Raw genomic sequence first — 19,890 nt, 5'->3', positions numbered from 1 at the left:
TAGGACTAGTGAAATGCAGTAGGTGACCATGCCACAAACCAAAGCCAAAGGACCAGAGGAAAACAAAACTGAATTTGACAGTGGAGGAAGATGGTGTTGGTTTAGTTTGGCTGCAGTGGTATGAGGAGGGGATGGCGTGGAGCTGGCCTGAAGACACAGGGCAGAGCCAGAGCAAGTGTGCAGAGAGCGCAGCCTGCGAGGGCAGTGCAGGGATAAGGGGAACAGATTGAATATTAAGGATAGGACTGGATGATGGACCAGGATCTCAGACAAAACTGTAGGCAATGGGGCCAGGGCGTTGTCTGCTGTCTGTCCGCAGTGTTGGCTTGAAAGGCCACTGCCAGATCCCTTCATGGGTGGGACCACACTGATAGTGAACTTCCTTCTGTGCTTCTTGTGTTCAACAAAAAAAAGGTCACAGGTTGTCCTCAGCCTAAGAGATCTCTTTAGATCTGCTGTGGAGTTCCTCAGAGCATCGCTGAGTGTTCAAGCACTAATGAGCTCTCTCCTTCACTGTAACCCTGTCCCCAATTTGTCAATTAGTTTTGCATCCTAGTTTCCCAGCTTGTGCCCTCCATCCATGGTAGAGGAAAGGGGGGGGTGGATAACAGGAAAAAGAAACAAAAAATAGAGAAGTTAGTATTGGAGGGGGGATGACAGAGAATATCAAAGTCAGTAAGAAAATGAACGAGCCAGCCGTCCAGGGTTGAGCCGCAGACTGGAACTGTGAGGCCTGAGTCCCTGCTTCTGAGCGTTCTCCAGATGCCTCTGCGTCTGGGAATGAAAAGATGTGCAATCTGTGAGGGAGGAATGTAAACTGCTCTCACCAGGTGAGCTCCCTACAGTGATGGACGGCTAGTTGAACTCCCTATATCGATGAAATGCTGTGTGTCTCTATGTCAGTACAGTAGCCACCAGCCCCGGTGGCGATTAAGGACATAAGAACTTAATTTATTTTTTTATGTGTGTGATATGTGCTTGTGTGGAGGTCAGCCTTGTAGAGTCTGCTTTCTCCTTCCATGTTCCAAGGATCAAACTGAGGTCACCAGGTTTTTGAGACAACCATCTTTACCACCTTGTGGGGTCAAGATCTGAATTCTGATTTCAGTGTGAACAGCCAGGAGTGGCTGGTGAATACCACCTTGGATGGAGTCTATGGCGATTCACGTGTAGAAGGGAACATGGGGGGTGGGCATTAGTTTTCCCCACGTGTTGTGGAACACCTCGGCTTTAGGAGGGATGGAGAGACAAGAATGTCCTGAGTTGAGTTGTGAGTTAAAGGAAAAACACATTGTCCACTCTTATTTTTAAGGCGAGAACGTCAGTATTCTGTCTGTAGTGGTGAAACCTCTCCTGGCTGTGAAGTCCTGTATTTCTGTGTGGGTAGCCCTGATCAGCTCATGGTGCACAAAGGGAAATGTGTTGGTGAGTAAACTAGCCAAGTCCATTAAGTTTGTTTAGTGCCTAAAGTTAATCCTGAGGTAACAAAGCCAACTAGAGACTGGCACATAAACTAGCATGGTCCCAGGAAGACCCTCCCCAGCAAGACGCTGGAATTCTGCCCCGTTACTCCTGCCTGGGACGAGAAGCTGCTCAGCTCCTCTGATGTAACACGGAGATAAAACCATGCTCTTGGGAATACACTAGTGGACAGACAGTTCTAAAGGTTGCATCATGTGCATCTGGTACTGATACAATGGGCCTAAGCAAAATGAGCCCCATACTGGAGATCGTTAATAACCGAGGCACTGTTTTATCCTTCAGAGTCTGGAGATTGAACCAAGTTCCTTGTGCCTGCCAAGCATGTACTGGTTTATGGAGTCACATCCTCAGCTCACAAATCTCTTAAGTTACTTTCCATCTGCCTGGCATTTTCCTACATGACACAGTGTGCCTGGCCGCAAAAACCACCGTATTTTTCTCTACATCTTACTTAGCAATTGTCTCTGGTGGCTGCTTGGAATGAAGTTTTCTCTGCAGTTCAGGGTTTTGATGACTTATTTAAAATCCACTTTCTATATTGGCTTTCTCAGCCACAGAGATAAGCTGCTAGAGCTCGATTTCATGGAGTGATTTTAACAATTAACTTTTATTTTCAGTCCTGTAAATATTCTTGCCAGTGTTAATGAAAAGTATATCAATCAAGCTTGCTTGCTCTCCGCATCTTTTCTCTTCATCTTAAGTTGGTATGAGTAAGCCAGAGAGTGGCTGGCTAACGAGTGGGCAGCAGGTGGAGGGGGAAGAAAGCAACATCTCAGCAGTCTGTGATCTGGACACTCAACCTGGCTACTGTGATAGCAGCTAGACAGCCTAGGATTCTGCAGGCACAGGGCTAATGCTCCTCACACAGCCACCAGGCAGGGTCAAGAGCACGATGGAGGTGCTTGGCCTTGGACTTGAGACTGCCCTTGACTCAGACATTCCACACCAGGAGCTGGTTCCTGCTTCAATAACCTGGGAACTCCAGAAGGCCAAGTACCTCAGGCTCTTAGTCTCACTGGTGCTAGTACTTAGTTAACCTATTAGTTAGATTTACCTTTTTAACTACTCAAGAGTAAATTATTTATTTTCTCACAATGGGTCTGGCATTGTAAATAGACCCTAATTTTCTATGAATGTGGGGTTTTTTTACTTAACCATCAACTAATTTGTTTAATGTTCAATAAAATAGTTTCATTTTGAAAAATCCACAAAATTAATGTTCGTTTCTCAGTTTTAATGTTGTTGGAGCTAGAGAGAATAGAGAATGGTTTGTGGCTGTGGCTGAGACGCTGACAGCTAGCTGTCCGGATAAGTGATTGTTGCTGGTGTGTGACAGCTTCCATCAGTGTCTGCAAACACTCTCGGTTAGCTTCAAACACATGTTCCTTGGGTCACCTCCATCAAGAAAAAGGTGATATGAGGGTAGCAAAGTAAAATTATAATGTAAAAGCCCCAGCAATTGTGAAATGTCTAGCTTTTCCCATACAGTTCCAGTGCAGTAGCTTAGTGGATGGGGCACTGACCTAGGTGGGATACCCAGAAACCACATGGTAGAGGAATGGATTGACTCCCAAAAGTTATCTTGTGACTCCCACACACATAGTGTACATGCATGTGTATGAGCACATGCACAATAAACAAATGTTTATTTATGTCATATATATACACATACATACATACATACACATGTATACATATACATACAGTGCACTGGGCAACACACAGATGTAATGTAATGAGACTTCATGTGAACCATGTCATCCTCCATCCCATAAACCCTTATAGTCACTGTCTCCAACAGCTGCTCAATACACGTTTCTAAAGTTGCTTCCTTTAGCAGGTGAGTTTTCAAACATCAACGCTTTTCCCTGTTAGGCTAAGACTTTTAGGAGTCATTATGACTAGCAAATAATTAGATTATTTTAATTAAAATCTCTCAATTGCCAGCATTTCCCTGACATAAAAACTGCCTGTCAAATGCAAAGTTTAGGTGAGCAAATTCATCCATAGTTCTCCAAAGTACTTTTCCTAAAGCTGTCTTATATGTGCAGGGTTTTGTTGCTTTTGATTTTTCCAATGGAAAATACAGTTATCAATGGATCTTAACCTTTTCTTCATTAGGAGGTGAAGTACTATCGTGAAACTAGCTTTTTGTACTAAATGGAACTGGTTAGGCTGGGGAGACAGCTTAGGCAGTAAAGTGCTTGCAAGAAGACCTGACTTCAACCCCCCCAGAACCCACATTTAAAATGACAAAAAGAAAGCTAAGCACCATGGCACCATGGCATGCACTTATAATACCAAGTACCAAGGAGGTGGGCAAAGTCTTGGGCCTCACTGGCCAGCCCCCCACTGGGTTAGTTCCAGGCCAGTGAGAGACTCTGCCACAAAAACAAGATGAACAGCACCTGAAGACCAGCACCCAAGCCGTGCATGTGCACACCCATATACACACATTCACACGCAAACACACACATCTGCATTCAGGGGTAGATTAAACTATATTATTAGTGGTTCCAACCTGGAAATGAGTTAGCAGCCTGAATCATTTGGTGATACTGAAAGCTACTTGTTTTCTGTGCTGGGCATTGAACCCCACACCTAGTATATGCCTAGCAAGTAGTCTACCACTGAGGTACCCCAGTTTACAGTCATGTTTGGTGGTTGAGGCTGTGATGGGGGTGCTTCTGGTATCTAACTTGTTGGCAGCCAGACACAAAGTATCCCCTACAACCAAGGACATGTGGCCCGGGTGCCACACGTGCTATTATATGGTAAAAGAAGTACCAAAAGAAAATAAAAGTAAAATGAAAATTGAATTTTTTTTCTAGTATAATCTTTAATGGCAATGTAGATTTTTGTACAACTGTGTTTACACTGTGCACACTCATCTGTATTAATGTGATGGCCCTGAGGAGGTTCTCTTCTGCAGCGCTGTGTAAAGGACAGAGCAGGCATGGTCAGCAACGGTGAGCTGCTGAGAAATCAGCAGTGTAGGTCCACCAAGACGGTGGCCTCTTTATCTCACCTGATGCTAAAATCTCATCACTATTCTACAATTAGTATTTGAAGGTTCGGGTTGTATTGGTAATTATTAAATATTGGTCACAAATGGGCATGTATTGCAGTAAATGATACTTTTTAAAGTTAGCATGTGGTACCCACTGTTGGAGTTAAAGTGCACACACATTCGTGTGCACGCACACACAGTTTGCAGGATGCAGTGACCGTTCTCTCTCTCTCTCTCTCTGCAGGCAGCGATGAGCAGCTGGGGAAGGTGGTATACAACGGCTTGGAAACCGCCACGGGCAGCTTTGTTGTGCTGTATGAGTGGGTCCTTCAGTGGCAGAAAAAGATGGGCCCATTCCTTACCAGTCAGGAGCGGGAGAAGCTCGATAAGTGCAGAAAGCAAGTAGGTAAAGCGGCTGTGATGGCGCACGCCTGTGATTGCCGGTACCCGGGAACCAGAGGTGGGAAACCAGATCAAAGTCATCCTAAGCTACGTAGCAAGTTTGAGGCCAGCCTGTGTGGGTCTCCTCTTCCCTGGGGGGGTAGGGGGGGCTGTTGGCCATCAGCCCACTGAGGCAGGAGGAGCAGCAGACGAGATGGCAGGGCCTGGCAGGCTGTAAGCAGGACAGAGGTGAACACTCTAGTTCAACTTCACTCAGGGAGGACAAAGGCTGTATCCACCTTGGGGAGTGGGTGGGGCCGTCCAGGATAGGCGTTCATAATTGGTTGTAACCAGGCACTTTAAAGATGCTTGTTTCGCATTTGGCAGCACACTCCTATCATATGATTGGAAATACAGTACCTAATCATCCTGTAAGCCCAGGGAGCGGGGAGCTAGCAGGGAGCTGTGTCAAGGGCCATGTATCAAATGTAGTTAAGGGCATCTGTGTCTAAAGACGCTCTCCAGATGGAGTCAGGTAGAGAGCTGGATGCCCTGCTGGGGAGAGGAAGTCCTGCATCTAACACCGAATGGCTATCCAGACCGGGAGGACTGCAACCTCAAACAGCAGGGCATTCCAATAAGCCTGGGCTCCATATGCCCTTGTCTCAGATTCAAAAAAGAAAGGTCAGTGGGTGTTTGCTGTGCCTGACCAAAGACCTAATCTCAAGCTGTAGTTGGTGAAACAAAAGCTTGCATCTCATTGGCTCCCACAGGTGGTCCACAGAGTGTGAGGGCCCAGGAGGCGCCACACCTTCACCAGGCCTCCGCCCACTTCTGTAACTTCCCCAGCCCCACACCTTCTGTCTCAGGACCCTGGGACTTCCACCTTACTCGGATTAGTTACCGCTTCATAGCCATGCTGTTTGTAGTTATTTATATGTTCTCTGCTCTTTTAAAATCTTGCTTTAAAACTGAATTTTGAGGACTTTTCTTTTCTTTTGTTCTTGTCCAGTGCTAGAAATGAGAAAAGGATTTTACATGAATTTATAATGCTGAACTCAGGGGAACACTTAATATTGCATGTAGACTTTACTTAATGAAGAGGTTAAAAAACAACCAAAGCAAGAGAACTTTGAAGCACGCCAAAGTCAATAGTTATTTTTTGATGATGATCATATGAAAAAATTTGAGAAGCTTTCCCCCTCCAATATAATATATGTATATGTATATACATATACAGTATATGTATAATATATGTATAAAAAAATTAACTTTTTGTAGTGCTGGGAATTAAACCTAAGGTCTCTTGCCTGCCTGATAGATGCTCCACAATTGAGTTACGCCTCCACCCCTCAGATTTAAAATTTTTTACAATAACCCTTAATATAATCAGAAGATGCTATTTTTAAAAAAGATTTATTTATTTATTAAGTGTATAGCATTTTGCCTGCATCTAAGACTGAACACCAGAAGAGGGCACCAGATCTCATTAATGGTTGTAAGCCACCATGTGGTTGCTGGGAGTTGAACTCAGGACCTCTGGAAGAGCAGACAGTGCTCCTAACCTCTTAGCCATCTCTCCAGCCCCAGAAAATGGTATTTTAAATATGATAGTTCTTTTCCTTTTTTTTTTTCCTACTAGCTATATCACATACACCCCCAGTTAAATAAAATTGATTTTAAAATCCACTCAGCAATTTTTTGGTATTTGGCCACTCCGCTTTGACACTGAAGTTGATAATTAGCTGTAATTTCTTGCATTGTATGCACTGTCACCAGCTTAGGGGAAGATTCGGGTCATGCATCTTATTTTCCCATCTTTAAAAGTATATTTTCTATCTCACACTTGCCTTTGAAATGAAACACCACTTAAATGTCATTTGCCTAATATTCTCAGATTCAAGGAGCAGAAACAGAATTCAGTTCCCTGGTGAAGCTGAGCCATCCAAATGTCCTACGCTACTTTGCAATGAACTCCAGAGAGCAGGAGGACTCCATCGTGGTGGACATCTTGGCAGAGCATGTCAGCGGGGTCTCGCTAGCTGCCCACCGGAGCCACTCAGGCCCCATCCCAGTCCACCAGCTGCGCAAGTACGCAGCGCAGCTCCTGGCAGGCCTAGATTACCTGCACAGCAACTCCGTGGTGCACAAGGTTCTGAGCGCATCCAATGTCTTGGTAGATACCGAGGGCACTGTAAAGATAACGGACTACAGCATCTCTAAGCGTCTGGCAGACATTTGCAAGGAGGACGTCTTTGAGCAAACTCGCGTTCGTTTTAGTGACAATGCCCTGCCGTATAAGACGGGAAAGAAAGGGGATGTGTGGCGTCTCGGCCTTCTGCTGCTGTCTCTGAGCCAAGGACAGGAGTGTGGGGAGTACCCTGTGACCATCCCCAGTGACTTGCCAGCTGACTTCCAAGATTTCCTAAAGAAGTGAGTATCGCTGATTTTTTTTTTTTTTTTTTTTTTTTTTTTTTAGTTGCGCTTTCCTCCTGTGTGGCTAAGGATGGGGAAACGGAGACCCAGGGCAGATTCCTTTCCCAGGCTCGTGTGTCCTCTTTCCCCATTGCAGTCTGCTACATTCTTCTAAACCTACTTGAGTTAAATTACTGATTCTCCAACTACTTTTGGGAGACTGCCTGAAATACTGTAGAGTTTTTTCCTACTCCCTGTCTACCCCAGAAGAGTTGGCAGTGGTGAGAAGTGCCCTGAATGTTCCATATGGCAGGCTGAGTCGAAGAGACCAAAGAGGACGCCTCAGGAAACCAGCGGAGAAGGATGGTTCTGCCCTTTTATGTTTTATTTATTTACTTTTGCTGTTGTTATTTAACTTCATAATAATCTTAAAGTCTGAAGATTATAGAATAGTATTATAAACACCTAAGGACCATCCAACTGGGCATAGCATCTTCATACAATTTGCAAGAAGATCAAGTTTATGGAAGAATCTAGCTGTATCAGTAGTGACATGGGTGAAGTAATCTTTTAATCATGTGCATTGTTGTCTAAAGCACATTTGGTATTCTAAAGAGAAAATACATTCTTATCCTGGTGAACATTTTGTTGACATTTAGAACAAATACCTAATATATGTATAACTCAGTCTCATAGCTCGTGTGCCTTAGATCACTATATAAAGTGATAACATGCAGCTCCATTTTCCTTTGAAAGCTCTCATTCATAAAGATAAAGCCCCTGAGCTGGAGAGATGGCTCAGAGGTTAAAAGCACTGGCTGCTCCTCCCAAGGTCCTGAGTTCAATTCCCAGCAACCACATGATGGCTCACAACCATCTATAATGAGATCTTGGTGCCCTCTTCTCGCTTGCAGGTGTACATGTGAACACAATATTGTCTACATAATAAATAGATAAATCTTTAAAAAGAAAACAAAGCCTCAATGTCAGAATCGATGTATCTTTCAAAATGTAGTAGAATTGATGGCTCAGAACTAAGAAAATGAATTAGAAATATTGCATAGGATAAAGAGCTTCCCGATGTGGGAGCCAATCAATGGAGAATTTACCACCTGACTAATAAACTGAAAGGTACTGGTGATAACAAAGTGATGTACATACCTTGGGATAAGCTCTTTTTTTTTTTTTTTTTTGAGATTTGTCTATTTACTCTGTATATAGGATTCTGCCTGCGTGTGTGCCTGCAAGCCAGAAGAGCCCCTATATATACTTCTTTATTACCTCTGTGCTGCCCGCTTTCTTCCTGACTACTACAGTGGTTCTCTCACTCAGTCCTGTCAGGGGCTCAAATGACTGCCATTTCCAGCCCCAGGATTTCCCATATTTGTCAATCACAAGTATGTAATCATTACAAAGCCAGCTTTTTAAAAAGTATATGTGTGTGTGTGTGTGTGTGTGTGTGTGTGTGTGTGTGTCTGTGTGTGTGTCTGTGTGTGTGTGTGTGTCTGTATATCTGTGTCTTGAAATGCAAGAACCCACTGACATGGTTTGTGTAGGTCAGGATGCAGCTCTCTGGAGTTTCTTCTCCTTCCAGGTGGTTCTGGGGTTAGACTCGGGTTGTCAGGTCATCAGGATTGCGGGGCAGGCTCTTTCTCCCACTGCCATCTCACCGGCTCAAAGCTGGATGGAGTCCTCAGTAAAGAGGCTTTCCTTGGGCCTAAAGTATTTGGCCAGGTCATTCCCCTCAGTGTTTTCTACCTTGATCCTGAGTGTTCTCAATCTAAGCCAGCACTGCCTGCTCAATCTCTAATAAGAGCAGGTATATAACAATTGAGATATGATTTCTTCCATTGGGATTTCTGCGGTGCCCCCCTGCTCCAGCTCCCTGCAGAAGCTGCCCTGGACTGCTTCTCCCTTCCTCACACTCTATCTTATTTTTTCACCTTTGTTTTCCTAATTATTCACTTTTATTCACGATATCTCTCTGCATTCTTTTCTCTTGCCTTCACATTTCTCTTCCTTAGGCTCCAGTTGACTGACCCCCAGCGGTGAGCTCTTGTCACTCACTCATCCCCTGGTCACTCATGTGGAAATCCCTAAATGTGAGCAATCCTGTGCCACACGTCAGTTTTCTCAGTGATGGGTTGTGCAGATGGTGGCAGCCACATAAGACTGGCTATGATATTGGAGCTGTGTTAATTTATGGAGCACTCTGTAGTGATGTCGTATTCTCAGGCTATGTCCCTGTCATGAAACAACACATAGCGTTTAACCAAGGTTCTTGGTGTGTCATAATAAAAAAAAATAGCCATGATGAGAGAGAGAGAGAGAGAGAGAGAGAGGAGAGAGGAGAGAGAGAGAGGAGAGAGAGAGAGAGGAGAGAGAGGAGAGAGAGAGAGAGAGAGAGAGAGAGAGAGAGAGAGAGAGAGGAGAGAGAGAGAGAAAGAGAGAGAGAGAGGAGGGAGGAGAGAGGAGAGAAAAAGCCGAGCTTGGTGGCGCACACCTTTAATCCCAGCACTTGGGAGTCAGAGGCAGGCAGATCTCTGTGAGTTTGAGGCCAGCCTGGTCTACAGAGTGAGTTCCAGAACAATCAAGACTACACAGAGAAATCTGTTTTGAAAAACAAACAAACAAAAGTAGCCATGATAAATTATTCATTTGAGGAAAGGGGCCAACTTTGATTCTATCTGCAACCTTCTCTCCTTAAAGTATATAAATTTTTAAGATTTTTAGGGGTTGATATTTGACCACGTCCCCTGGATGAGGAGACCTGGTGGCACTCAGAGGAAAGATAGCAGGCTACCAAGAAGATACCCTATGAGCATATACAGGGGGAGGAAGTCCCCCTCAGTCACAGTCATAGGGAAGGGGGAGTAAGGGGAAAATGGGAAGGAGGGAGGAATGGGAGGATACAAGGGATGGGATAACAGTTGAGATGTAATATGAATAAATTAATTTTTAAAAATTAAAAAATATATATTTTTAGGGGTTGAAGAGATGGCTCAGAGGTTAAGAGCACTGTGTGTTCTTCCAAAGGTCCTAAGTTCAAATCCCAGCAACCACATGGTGGCTCACAACCACCTATAATGAGATTTGGTATCCTCTTCTGGCATGCAGCATATGTGTGGACAGAATACTGTAAAAATAATAAGTAAATCTTTTTTTTTTTAAAGATTTTTAAAGAAATCTCTTTACATTTTTTAAATGAAATAGAACTTTAAAAACATTTATTTAAATGCACCCTACAATGAAGGTGGCTGAAGTGACGGAAGGGATAATGAATTACTAGTGAAAAATCTTCCCTCCATCTTCCCCGTGTCACCTTGAACTCTGCCCTGCTGGTCAGGCGTGTTTTCTGCAGTAGCAGTAGGGTAGTGGGCCGAAGGATTGGAACTTTCCAGGTTCTCCTCTCTGCCACTTCTGAGGTGACAGCTGAGGTTTGTTCTGGCTCTATTGTAAGACTGAGACCTCTAGAGAGATCTCTAGTCTATCCCCAGAGTCCCCACTAAGAGACGGAGTCCATTGTCGATGCAAATGCATGGGAATAGGAATTTATTGAGCCATCGCGATGGGGTCTGTCCAGCTCTTTCAAGCTGCAGACCCCGAGAAGCAGAGGCACAGGCCTTTTATAGGTTTTAGACAAAGAAATGAGTTTTACAGTATGTGATTGGTTGGCATTTGGGAAGAAAAGCTGCAAGCAGGGAGTTACAAGTCTTGGCGTTTGAGGGTTGGATAATGGGTGGAGGGGCAAGCTGACCTATGGGAAAGATTGGTTGAAGCAGTCACAGGGGGCGTTTAGGAACTTTTTTAGTTGGGGAGGGGTAATGGAAATTTTAAACACAGCTGGTTGTCCTTGAGTCCAGCTGGACTCTGAGCACAGACTGAGACCTTGAGTCAAGTTGGACTCTTCAAGGTTTTTCCTGTCCCTGCCACACACATACAGTGATCTGATATCTGTCTGTCCTTGGTTCAAGCTGGACCCCCTAGAAATGTACATGCTTTGGCCTTAATGGGGGTCTTTAAGGGAGGACTGAGTAGGCTGACTTTTACAATTTCCCAGACTTTGACTTTAATGGGGGTCCTTAAGGGGGCTGGTTGTTCCTTCACTATTAAAGTAGCTGTCGCCTGGAGGGTGTGCTCCTCTCTAGGGAGGGCTCTGATGGACTGCTTGGTTGGGGGGGTGGGAACCTTGTTAGCCTTGCTGTCCACCCCAGTGAGCAAGGGAAGCAAATAATGCACACAGCAGAGTGGACCCCACCCGGGGTTCCCGCATACCTAGTCACACCCTGGGGAAGTCAGCTGCGAGGTGCGTAAGGGCTCAGAGGTTGGAGCCAGATGGCAGATCAGAGCCACCAACGAGGTCCTGGCAGCTAGACATGCAAGCTGTTCTCAGTAGGCCTTAACTCTGGTCCACACCTGTTGTCACATCAGCCACATTAATGTCACAGTTGAGCAAGAGTTGATAGTGCTTTTCAGAATCTAACACTGTGTGTGTGTGTGTGTGTGTGTGTGTGTGTGTGTGTGTGTGTGTGTGTGTTTGGTGGTGGTGGTGGTGGTGGTGGTGGTGGTGGTGGTGGTGGTGGTGGTGCATGCCTTTAATCTCAGCATTTGAGGAGGCAGAGGCAGATCTCTCTTAAATTCAAGGCCAGCTTGGTCTACAAAGTTCAGGGTAGCCAGGGCTACACAGAGAAATCCTGTCTTAGAAACCCAGAGAGAAAGATGGGGGAGGGGAAGAAATTAGAAGCAAGATGTTGCAGGATATTTGATCTCAGTGTCATCCATAAGATTGTGAACTGTAAAAGTCTGCCATTGGTCTCATGTGATGCCTGAAGTTGAACTGTAAATTCCTGTTTCTTGTGGTCAAGCCCTAACACACCTTTAATCCAAGAACTTTCTGCTTATTGTAAACAGGTGATTAAGGTGTGCCTTACACACACTTTTAACCCAAAAGCTATCTGTACACAGGATTTAATAAAATTGGCCCTAGGTCAAGAGGCAGAGCAAGAAACCAGCTGACAGGGATTATAGAGTAGGAGGGACTTTGAGTTGAGGGGTATTTAAGACAGCCTGTAAAAGGAGGAGGGGTCTTTGGTGGCTTTAGCTCTTGAGTCTTGAGTCTTGGAATTTTAGCTGGCGCTCTTTAGCTTTTAGCTCTTTGGCTCAGTTCTCTAGCTCTTAAGCTCCTCAGCTCCTTGGCCTTTTGCTTGCTTGCTTGCTTTCTTTCTTTCTTTCTTTCTTTCTTTTTTTTTTTTTTTTTTTTTTTTTTTTTTTTTTGCCTTTTCTTCCCGGACTGTCAGCTGAGCTAGTGAACATTTTGGGCCTTCTCCATTGGGATGTGAGCTGAGTAGGAAGTTTAGCTGGGTACTTCTCTGCCTCTCTGAGCTAGCAGATTTTTTTTTTTAACACAGCATCTAGCTCCTTAGTCTTTATTGGTAAAAGAACAATCTAGGATTTTCGATTAAAACAACAGCAAGAAATTTATTTATTTTTGAGGAAGGGACTCATATTGCAGTTCTAGCTGGTCTTTAACTTTTTTTGTAGACCAGGCTGGCCTTGAACTCACCGATATCCTCCTGCCTCTTGTCTCCCAAGTGCTAGGATTAGAGGTGTTTACCACCATGACCTATAAGACTAGCCTTTTTTGAGGGTCGGGGAGCAGGTGTGGGTGGCACATGTCTATCATCTCACTTGGGAGAATGAGGAAAGAGGATTGCAAGTTCAAGGCCAATCAGAAATATATAGTAAAACCCTGTCTCAGAAATGCAGTAAGGGTTCTAGAAAGAAGGCTCAGCAGTGAAGAGCATGTGTTGCTCTACAGAGGACTTGGGTTTGGTTCCTAGGGAATTTGGCACCTTCTAACCTCCTCACATGGTGCACATATTCACATGTAAGAAAAAACATCATTATATATAAAATAAAAATAAATCAGAAAATAAACTAAGGACAGGTGTGGTGGCACATACCTTTGATCCCAGCAGACCTTTGGGTTTCAGGCGAGTCAGAATTATATAGACTGAGACCCTGTCTCAAAATATTTTATAATTTTGAGTAATATTTTAATACTTGCAAGGAATTTTGTTTTACTGGTATAATTGAAATTTACTTTAAATTGAACAGAAAATATAACATGTTATACAAACAGTGTTATCTTGCCCTTTCAAGTATAAATTAATATTTTACCTCTTCATGCTGTGACATAAAACGTTAAGTCGTCTCTTGTTGCTTCGTGTACGTAGGTTCGAAAGTCTGGAACTCACAATGACACTTGATTCTTTTAACTTTGTCACTTAAATGTCAAATTTGGGTCAGGTACTCCCATTTGAGAATTCCCAGTTTGGCTTGTTTTGATAAATCTCAAACAAAACAAAGTGACTTGTTAGAACATCAAATGCTAAGTTACTGGGCTCAGAGACTGAGAGTTAAAGGTGTGTGGTGAAATGTGGGACTTGTCAACAGCGTGGCCCAGTGTCTGCTGTTGTAGCTCAGATTCATCAGCATCTGGTGCTGTCTTTGGAAAGCTTCATTTATGCCTGGTCCCCAGCAGGCTTGCTTAGTTCAAGGCAAGTTACTAAGTGAAAATTCAGAGCTGATTTATATGGCTTGTGAGCATTTCAAGTCATTCTGTGCCTCTGTAACAAAATGAAGGTAGTTACTCTTTTTTTTTTAATTCATTTTAAGTACATGTTGCTCCATAAGTAACATGAATTTGCTAATGTGTATTTTAAAAGAAAAGCAGACTCAGTGTTGAAGGGGGTAGATTAACTAGAAAGACATTTACATTGTCCACGCTGAGATTCTCCCTCCCCCACTGAGGTGTGTTTGCCTGGACGACAAGGAAAGATGGAGCCCCCAGCAGCTGCTGAAACACAGCTTTATAAACCCGCAACCAAAAGTGCCGTTAGTGGAGCAGAGTCCCGAAGGTGAGTTACTGCCTGCTGCCTACATTGCTTTCTCCCCGCATTCTTTGGATAGGATCCCACTATGTAGCCTAGGCTAGACCTCTTGGTCTGAGTGTTAAGATTACAGGCATGTCCTATTACACTTGACTACCATCTTTTTGTGTGTGTGTGTGTGTGTGTGTGTGAAAACACAATTTTTTAAAAAATGTCTGAATGTCTGAACCTATGCCGAGCTACACTTAATCCATATATGTGCAGGCCTGGCTTGTATGGGACTGCTTTGCGACCCTAGTTTTTCCAGCCTCTATTGATGGAGTGGACATCCTCTTCTTGTGTGTCCCCCATATGGCCGTGTTACCTTAGTAGAGCTTGGGATGGACCAGGAAATCTGAGTTTGGGTTGTAGCTATCTTGCTCAGGCACTTTCTCTCCATTCTTAATACCCTCACCTGTAAAATGGGCTAACTGTGTCTTCCTGCCTATTTTAAAGATGACAAGGTGAGAAAAAATGTCAAAGTGATTTTTCAGACTACTAGTTGGGGCCCCTTCTCATGCTTATGTTGCTGGCTTCTATGAGCTGCCTGCTCTTTTTTATTATTATTATTAACTCTATATATGTGTGGGGGAGCTGGGGGTGGGGGTGTGCACATGTGGATACAGTGCCCAGGGAGTCCAGAAGAGGGCTTCAGATTCCCTGGAGGTGGAGTTGCAGGCAGTTGTGAACTGCCCAATGTGCGTGCTGGGAACCAAACTTGAGTCCTCTGCAGAGGCAGTATGAGCCTTCGGCAGCCACTGATCCGTCTCTCTGGCCCAGCCTTCCTGTTTCCTAATGCCTTTGTTTCCTCCTAGATTCTGGGGGACCAGATTACATTGAGACGGTCATTCCCAGCAACCAGCTGCCCAGCGCCTCGTTCTTCAGTGAGACACAGAGACAGTTTTCCCGATACTTCATTGAGTTTGAAGAACTTCAGCTTCTAGGGAAAGGAGCTTTTGGAGCCGTCATCAAGGTGTGACAGGGTTGTCCCCAATGCGTTTTAAAGCTCCTTCTTTTCGTTGCCATGACCTCACAGGCTTGGTTTCCATTTTGAGAGTGGAAGGGAGGTGAATTAGACTCTTTGAAGCTGTGAGCATCTTCACCTCCTGGAGTTAAAGTCTTTCTTGTGTGCTACCCTGGACACATCAATGCACTGTCCCTGTGTCCTTGGTCGGCTCAGAACAATGACATGAAAAAAACCATGATTATCAGCACCCTGAGTGGTCAAAATCTCTGCATGAAGAACATTTTCGTGTGTTTAGGTTCAAGAAGGGAGTTGTCCTTCCTGCCTTTCCGCCAATTTTGTTGGAGTTGCCATAGCGAAAAGGGTTCCAAACTTAGAACAGAAGTAGCATTCACACCGGGAGGCGGTGTTGATGACGCTCGCTTTCTAGCTTAGGAAGATGGAAAGCTAGTGGCATGTTTTAAGGTGTGCTGCTGTTACTCTGCTCATCTGGTCTGGGGCAGATTTTATTATGTGAATGTAGGAAGAGGCTTCTGCTGTTTTTACATAATTTTTTTACATTTTTTTACAAATTTTTACAAATTTTTTACAATTTTTTACAAATTTTTACAAATTTTTTACATAATTTTACAAAAAAGTATTTTTGTAAACCATAGGAGATATGGTTACGCATGCAGAACAGCCAAGGTACATACCGTCCTCTGTGACCTCTACCGGTGGTGCACATACGTGTTTGGGATTCTGAGAATATGAAGAGATTCCTTGATTTTGTGTGGTTTTGTGGGGTGTTGTGTTTTGGGGCATTTTTGTTTGTTTGCTTGCTTGTTTTGAGACAAGGTTTCATGGAGCCTAGGCTGGCCTCGAACTCACAACTTAGCAGAAGATGACCTTGAACCTCTCATCTTTCTACTTACACCTCTGAGTGCTGGGGTGTCAGGCCATTGCTTCCATGCCTGTTCATACCATGCTGGGGATCAAACCCAGAGTCTGTGCACAGTTGGCAAGCACTCTACTAAATGAGCTAGCTGTATTTGTTGTTGTTGTTTGTTTTGTTTTGTTTTGAGACAGGGTTTCTCTGTGTAGCCTTGGCTGTCCTAGACTCGCTTTGTAGACCAGGCTGGCCTCGAACTCCCATCAATCCACCTGCCTCTGCCTCCCGAGTGCTGGGATTAAAGGCGTGCACCACCACCACCTGGCCTCCTGGCAGGTTTTCCAGAATTATATAGCCTAGGCTGCCTTCAAACTCTGTGTGGCCAAGGATGACCTTGAGCTCTGGGTCCTTTTGCCTCCACCTCCCAGGGTTGGGATTACAGGATCGTACAGCCACACCAAGCAGTGCTCGTGCTGTAAAAGGCCTCTCAGCCAAAACAACCGTTTCCCCACACTAGAAGAGGGCAGGCGTTAGCACACTAGAAGAGGGCAGGCTTTAGCACACTAGAAGAGGGCAGGCGTTAGCACACTAGAAGAGGGCAGGCGTTAGCACACTAGTAGAGGGCAGGCTTTAGCACACTAGGAGAGGGCAGGCTTTACCACAATAGAAGAGGGCAGGCTTTACCACAATAGAAGAGGGCAGGCGTTAGCAAGGCGGTGGCCTGCAGGAACACTCATGGTTCCTTCCAGAGGATGTTTCATTCACAGTGTTGTTTTTATTAATTCCATGTCTTTTCTTTAGATTCTTGAATTTAAAACAATAAAACTTTTCTTTTTCTTTCTTTCTTTCTTTCTTTTTTTTTTTTTCCTTGTCTTTTTTGGACAGGGTCCCTTGTAGCCTTTTTTACTTATATGTTCTTAAGGATGGCTAGTGAGCTGCTACAACAAGGGCATCTTCATCTCTGAGGCGCTCATTTCTCCTCTTGAGAAGCTCCAGCCTGTACATCTGTGCACGCGTGCACACACACACACACACACACACACACACACCCCATATTGCCATCTGAGTACTTCAGCCTGCTTCACAGTCAGCTTTCTTGAGATGTTGGGCCTTCGCCATTTGAGCACTTTCTCATTTGGACAAATGCGTTCTGAGATTTTTTTAGTACATTAATCTTCTGTAAATATGAAGGAAAACCTGGTATAATCAATTCAGTCAAACCAGCGAAACCTTCAGGACCGGGGTGGGGTGTGAGCACTGCAACCTTTCTTTTGTTTCTTTGTGCTTCTAGTTTTATTGTTTGGTTTTATAATTGATATCATCAGTTTTGAATCTTAGTTGGGTGACACAATCAATGGGCAGCGTATATATTGTCGGTGATCGCTGCTGTTTATCAAGCACACCTGTGTGGGGCTTTACTAGTGTTCTTTCTCCATAAGCTCTCACTCATTCCTCAGTGTCCCCGTGCAAGCTGGTAATGAACATGTATAAATGCCATATAGATAAGAAAACTGGGTTTCAAGGAAATTGAATATCTTCACCAAATTTATACAGCCTTTGAGATTTTTTTTTTTTTTTTGTAAAATAATTAGTACTTCATTTTAGGTTGGTTAAAACTTCTGGAGTTTCATACATCTTTAGTGACCTTCAGTATTAAGAAAATAAAATCATCAGATGAAAACTCCCAGTGGCTTTATAAAATAAATTTTACTTTAAAACTAAAATGTATTTTGATACTTACTTAGCAGATATAAAAACTGAAGAACAGGGAAGTAATTGTCATGAAAATTAATGGAACTCATGACTCCATATTAACCTAATTTTTTAAGAGAAAAATGTTACACTTATCAATAAAGAAAAGGCCCCCTACTCAGATATAGCCCATAGGCAGCTCAGTCTCAATAAGGGTCCCCTATTAAGGAGAGCAGGGGCTGTCCCTACCAGGGACTCTGTTGCCTGTACTTTGGTCACTTCCCCTTGGCGGGGTATCTTACCATGCACAGAGGAAGAGGATACAGGCAGTCCTGATGAGACTTGACAGGCTGGGGTCAGTTGGTGGCAAGAAGGGCTCCCCTTTTCTGAGGACTAGGGGGACAGAGAGAGAGGGAGGGTGGGACCAGGAGGAGGTGAGGGAGGGGGCTATGATTGGGATGTAAAGTGAATAAATTTTTAAAAAGAAAAGAAAAGATGGTCAGGTGCTCCATGCTGTAATCCCAGCCCTCAAAGGAGGAGGCAGGAGGATGAAGAATTGAAGGCTAGCCTTATCTCTGTTTGAAGCCAGCGTGGGCTATTAGAGACCCTGCCTGAAAAAAAGAAAGAAAACGTGTATTCTGGTAGTCACAGCTCTGAAGTAGGAGTATGTTAGGTTCCTGGCCTGGCGACATAGTGAGGTCAGGTTCCTGGCCTGGCGACATAGTGAGGTCAGGTTCCTGGCCTGGCGACATAGTGAGGTCAGGTCCAAACAAGAGAGAGGAGAAAAGGGAGGGGTGGGGCGAAAGGGAAAGAAACAAGGAGGTGGAGAGATGACGGTTGCGCCCTCCCAGTGTCTGCTAGCGAGTCCTCACATCTGGATTCCTTCAGCTTTTTCCCTAGTTCGGGGCCAACCAGAGCTTTCCTCGGGTTGAATTTAAGCCTTGTGCCTTTCGGCTATCGTTATGGGTTCTCAGACTCCTGGTTCTGCTGGGGAGGAAGTAATGGGGCTCTGCGGTGTAAATACCAGTGTGCAAAGCCCTAGGCCATGGGTCTGACCAGGTCCTGTCCCCTCCTGCTGGGCAGGTACAGAACAAGCTGGACGGGTGCTGCTACGCCGTGAAGCGGATCGCCATCAACCCTGCGAGCAGGCACTTTCGCCGCATCAAGGGCGAGGTGACGCTGCTGTCTCGCCTGCACCATGAGAACATTGTGCGCTACTACAACGCATGGATAGAGCGACATGAGCGCCCCGCGGTGCCAGGGACACCACCCCCAGACTGCAGACCCCAAGCCCACGACACTCCATCCACCAGTGGGAAAGCATCCGGCGACACAGAGGAAGAGCTGGGCAGCGTAGAGGCTGCGGCGCCTCCGCCCATCCTCAGCAGCTCGGTGGAGTGGAGCACGTCTGCGGAGCGCTCCACCAGCACGCGCTTCCCAGTCACTGGCCAGGGCTCCAGCAGTGATGAGGAGGATGAGGATGAGCACAATGGCGTCTTCTCACAGTCCTTTCTGTAAGTGCTAGCAGTGAGGGACCGCGCCCCCTCCCATCCCTAACCCCACAGGCCCACACCAGAGGCACTCCGAAATCCCAACATGTTGACCCTGTTTAGAAAGAAGCAAACCAGTGGAAATTTCCTTTCTGACAGTCGCCAAATGCAACCCAGAGGAGAAGGGAGAAGTAGAAGTGCTTTCCAATACTTTATCTTGATACACTTGAGAAAATTTGTGACAGGGCACTGCTTTAAATCACAGCTTCCGATTTGTGGACCAGCCTGTTGAGACCCAAAATCATGACCCAAGGGCATTTGCCTTAGGATTTACTTCATTGTACTCAGTTGAATACAATTTATTACAACTCCTAGCAATTAATTACTTTGAGAAACAAGCTAGCTAAAAGAGTTCTTTGTTGGGAGCTGGAGAGATGGCTCAGTGGTTAAGACCGCTTTTTGCTTTCCAGAGGACCTCAGTTCACTACCCAGCACATACATGACTGCTCACTACCATCTCTAACTGTAGTCCCAGGGGGATCCTACACACCGTCTCGCCTCCATAGGCACTGCATACGTATGGAGCACAGACCTACCTGCTGGCAAAACACCCATGCGTATAAAATAAAGAATTAAAAGTTCTGTGTTTGGGT

The 19,890-nt window shown here is 44.8% G+C and overlaps 1 protein-coding gene across 4 annotated transcripts in view; it reads left to right on the top strand.

The window, feature by feature from the left end:
* EIF2AK4 (eukaryotic translation initiation factor 2 alpha kinase 4) overlaps window positions 1–19,890 on the top strand; it is a 91,870-nt gene that overhangs the window by 26,395 nt on the left and 45,585 nt on the right. For 3 of the 4 annotated variants that reach the window (XR_014777964.1, XM_084775569.1, XM_084775568.1), the window contains exons 7-12: window positions 1,313–1,425; window positions 4,737–4,894; window positions 6,771–7,306; window positions 14,102–14,208; window positions 15,036–15,193; window positions 18,831–19,261. Coding sequence is in view for 3 of the 4 variants with exons in the window: in XM_084775569.1 (XP_084631695.1) it covers window positions 1,313–1,425; window positions 4,737–4,894; window positions 6,771–7,306; window positions 14,102–14,208; window positions 15,036–15,193; window positions 18,831–19,261 (1,503 nt within the window). In the remaining variant the exon portion in view is untranslated. The remainder of the gene's footprint in view (window positions 1–1,312; window positions 1,426–4,736; window positions 4,895–6,770; window positions 7,307–14,101; window positions 14,209–15,035; window positions 15,194–18,830; window positions 19,262–19,890) is intronic. The other variant, XM_084775570.1, reaches the window with a different exon arrangement.

This window comes from Acomys minous, assembly GCF_964271855.1.
Source record: "Acomys minous genome assembly, chromosome: 3".
Classification (NCBI taxonomy): Eukaryota; Metazoa; Chordata; class Mammalia; order Rodentia; family Muridae; genus Acomys; species Acomys minous.
The sequence above is the reverse complement of the archived record's forward strand: the minus strand, read 5'-3'. Positions and strand labels throughout refer to the sequence as shown.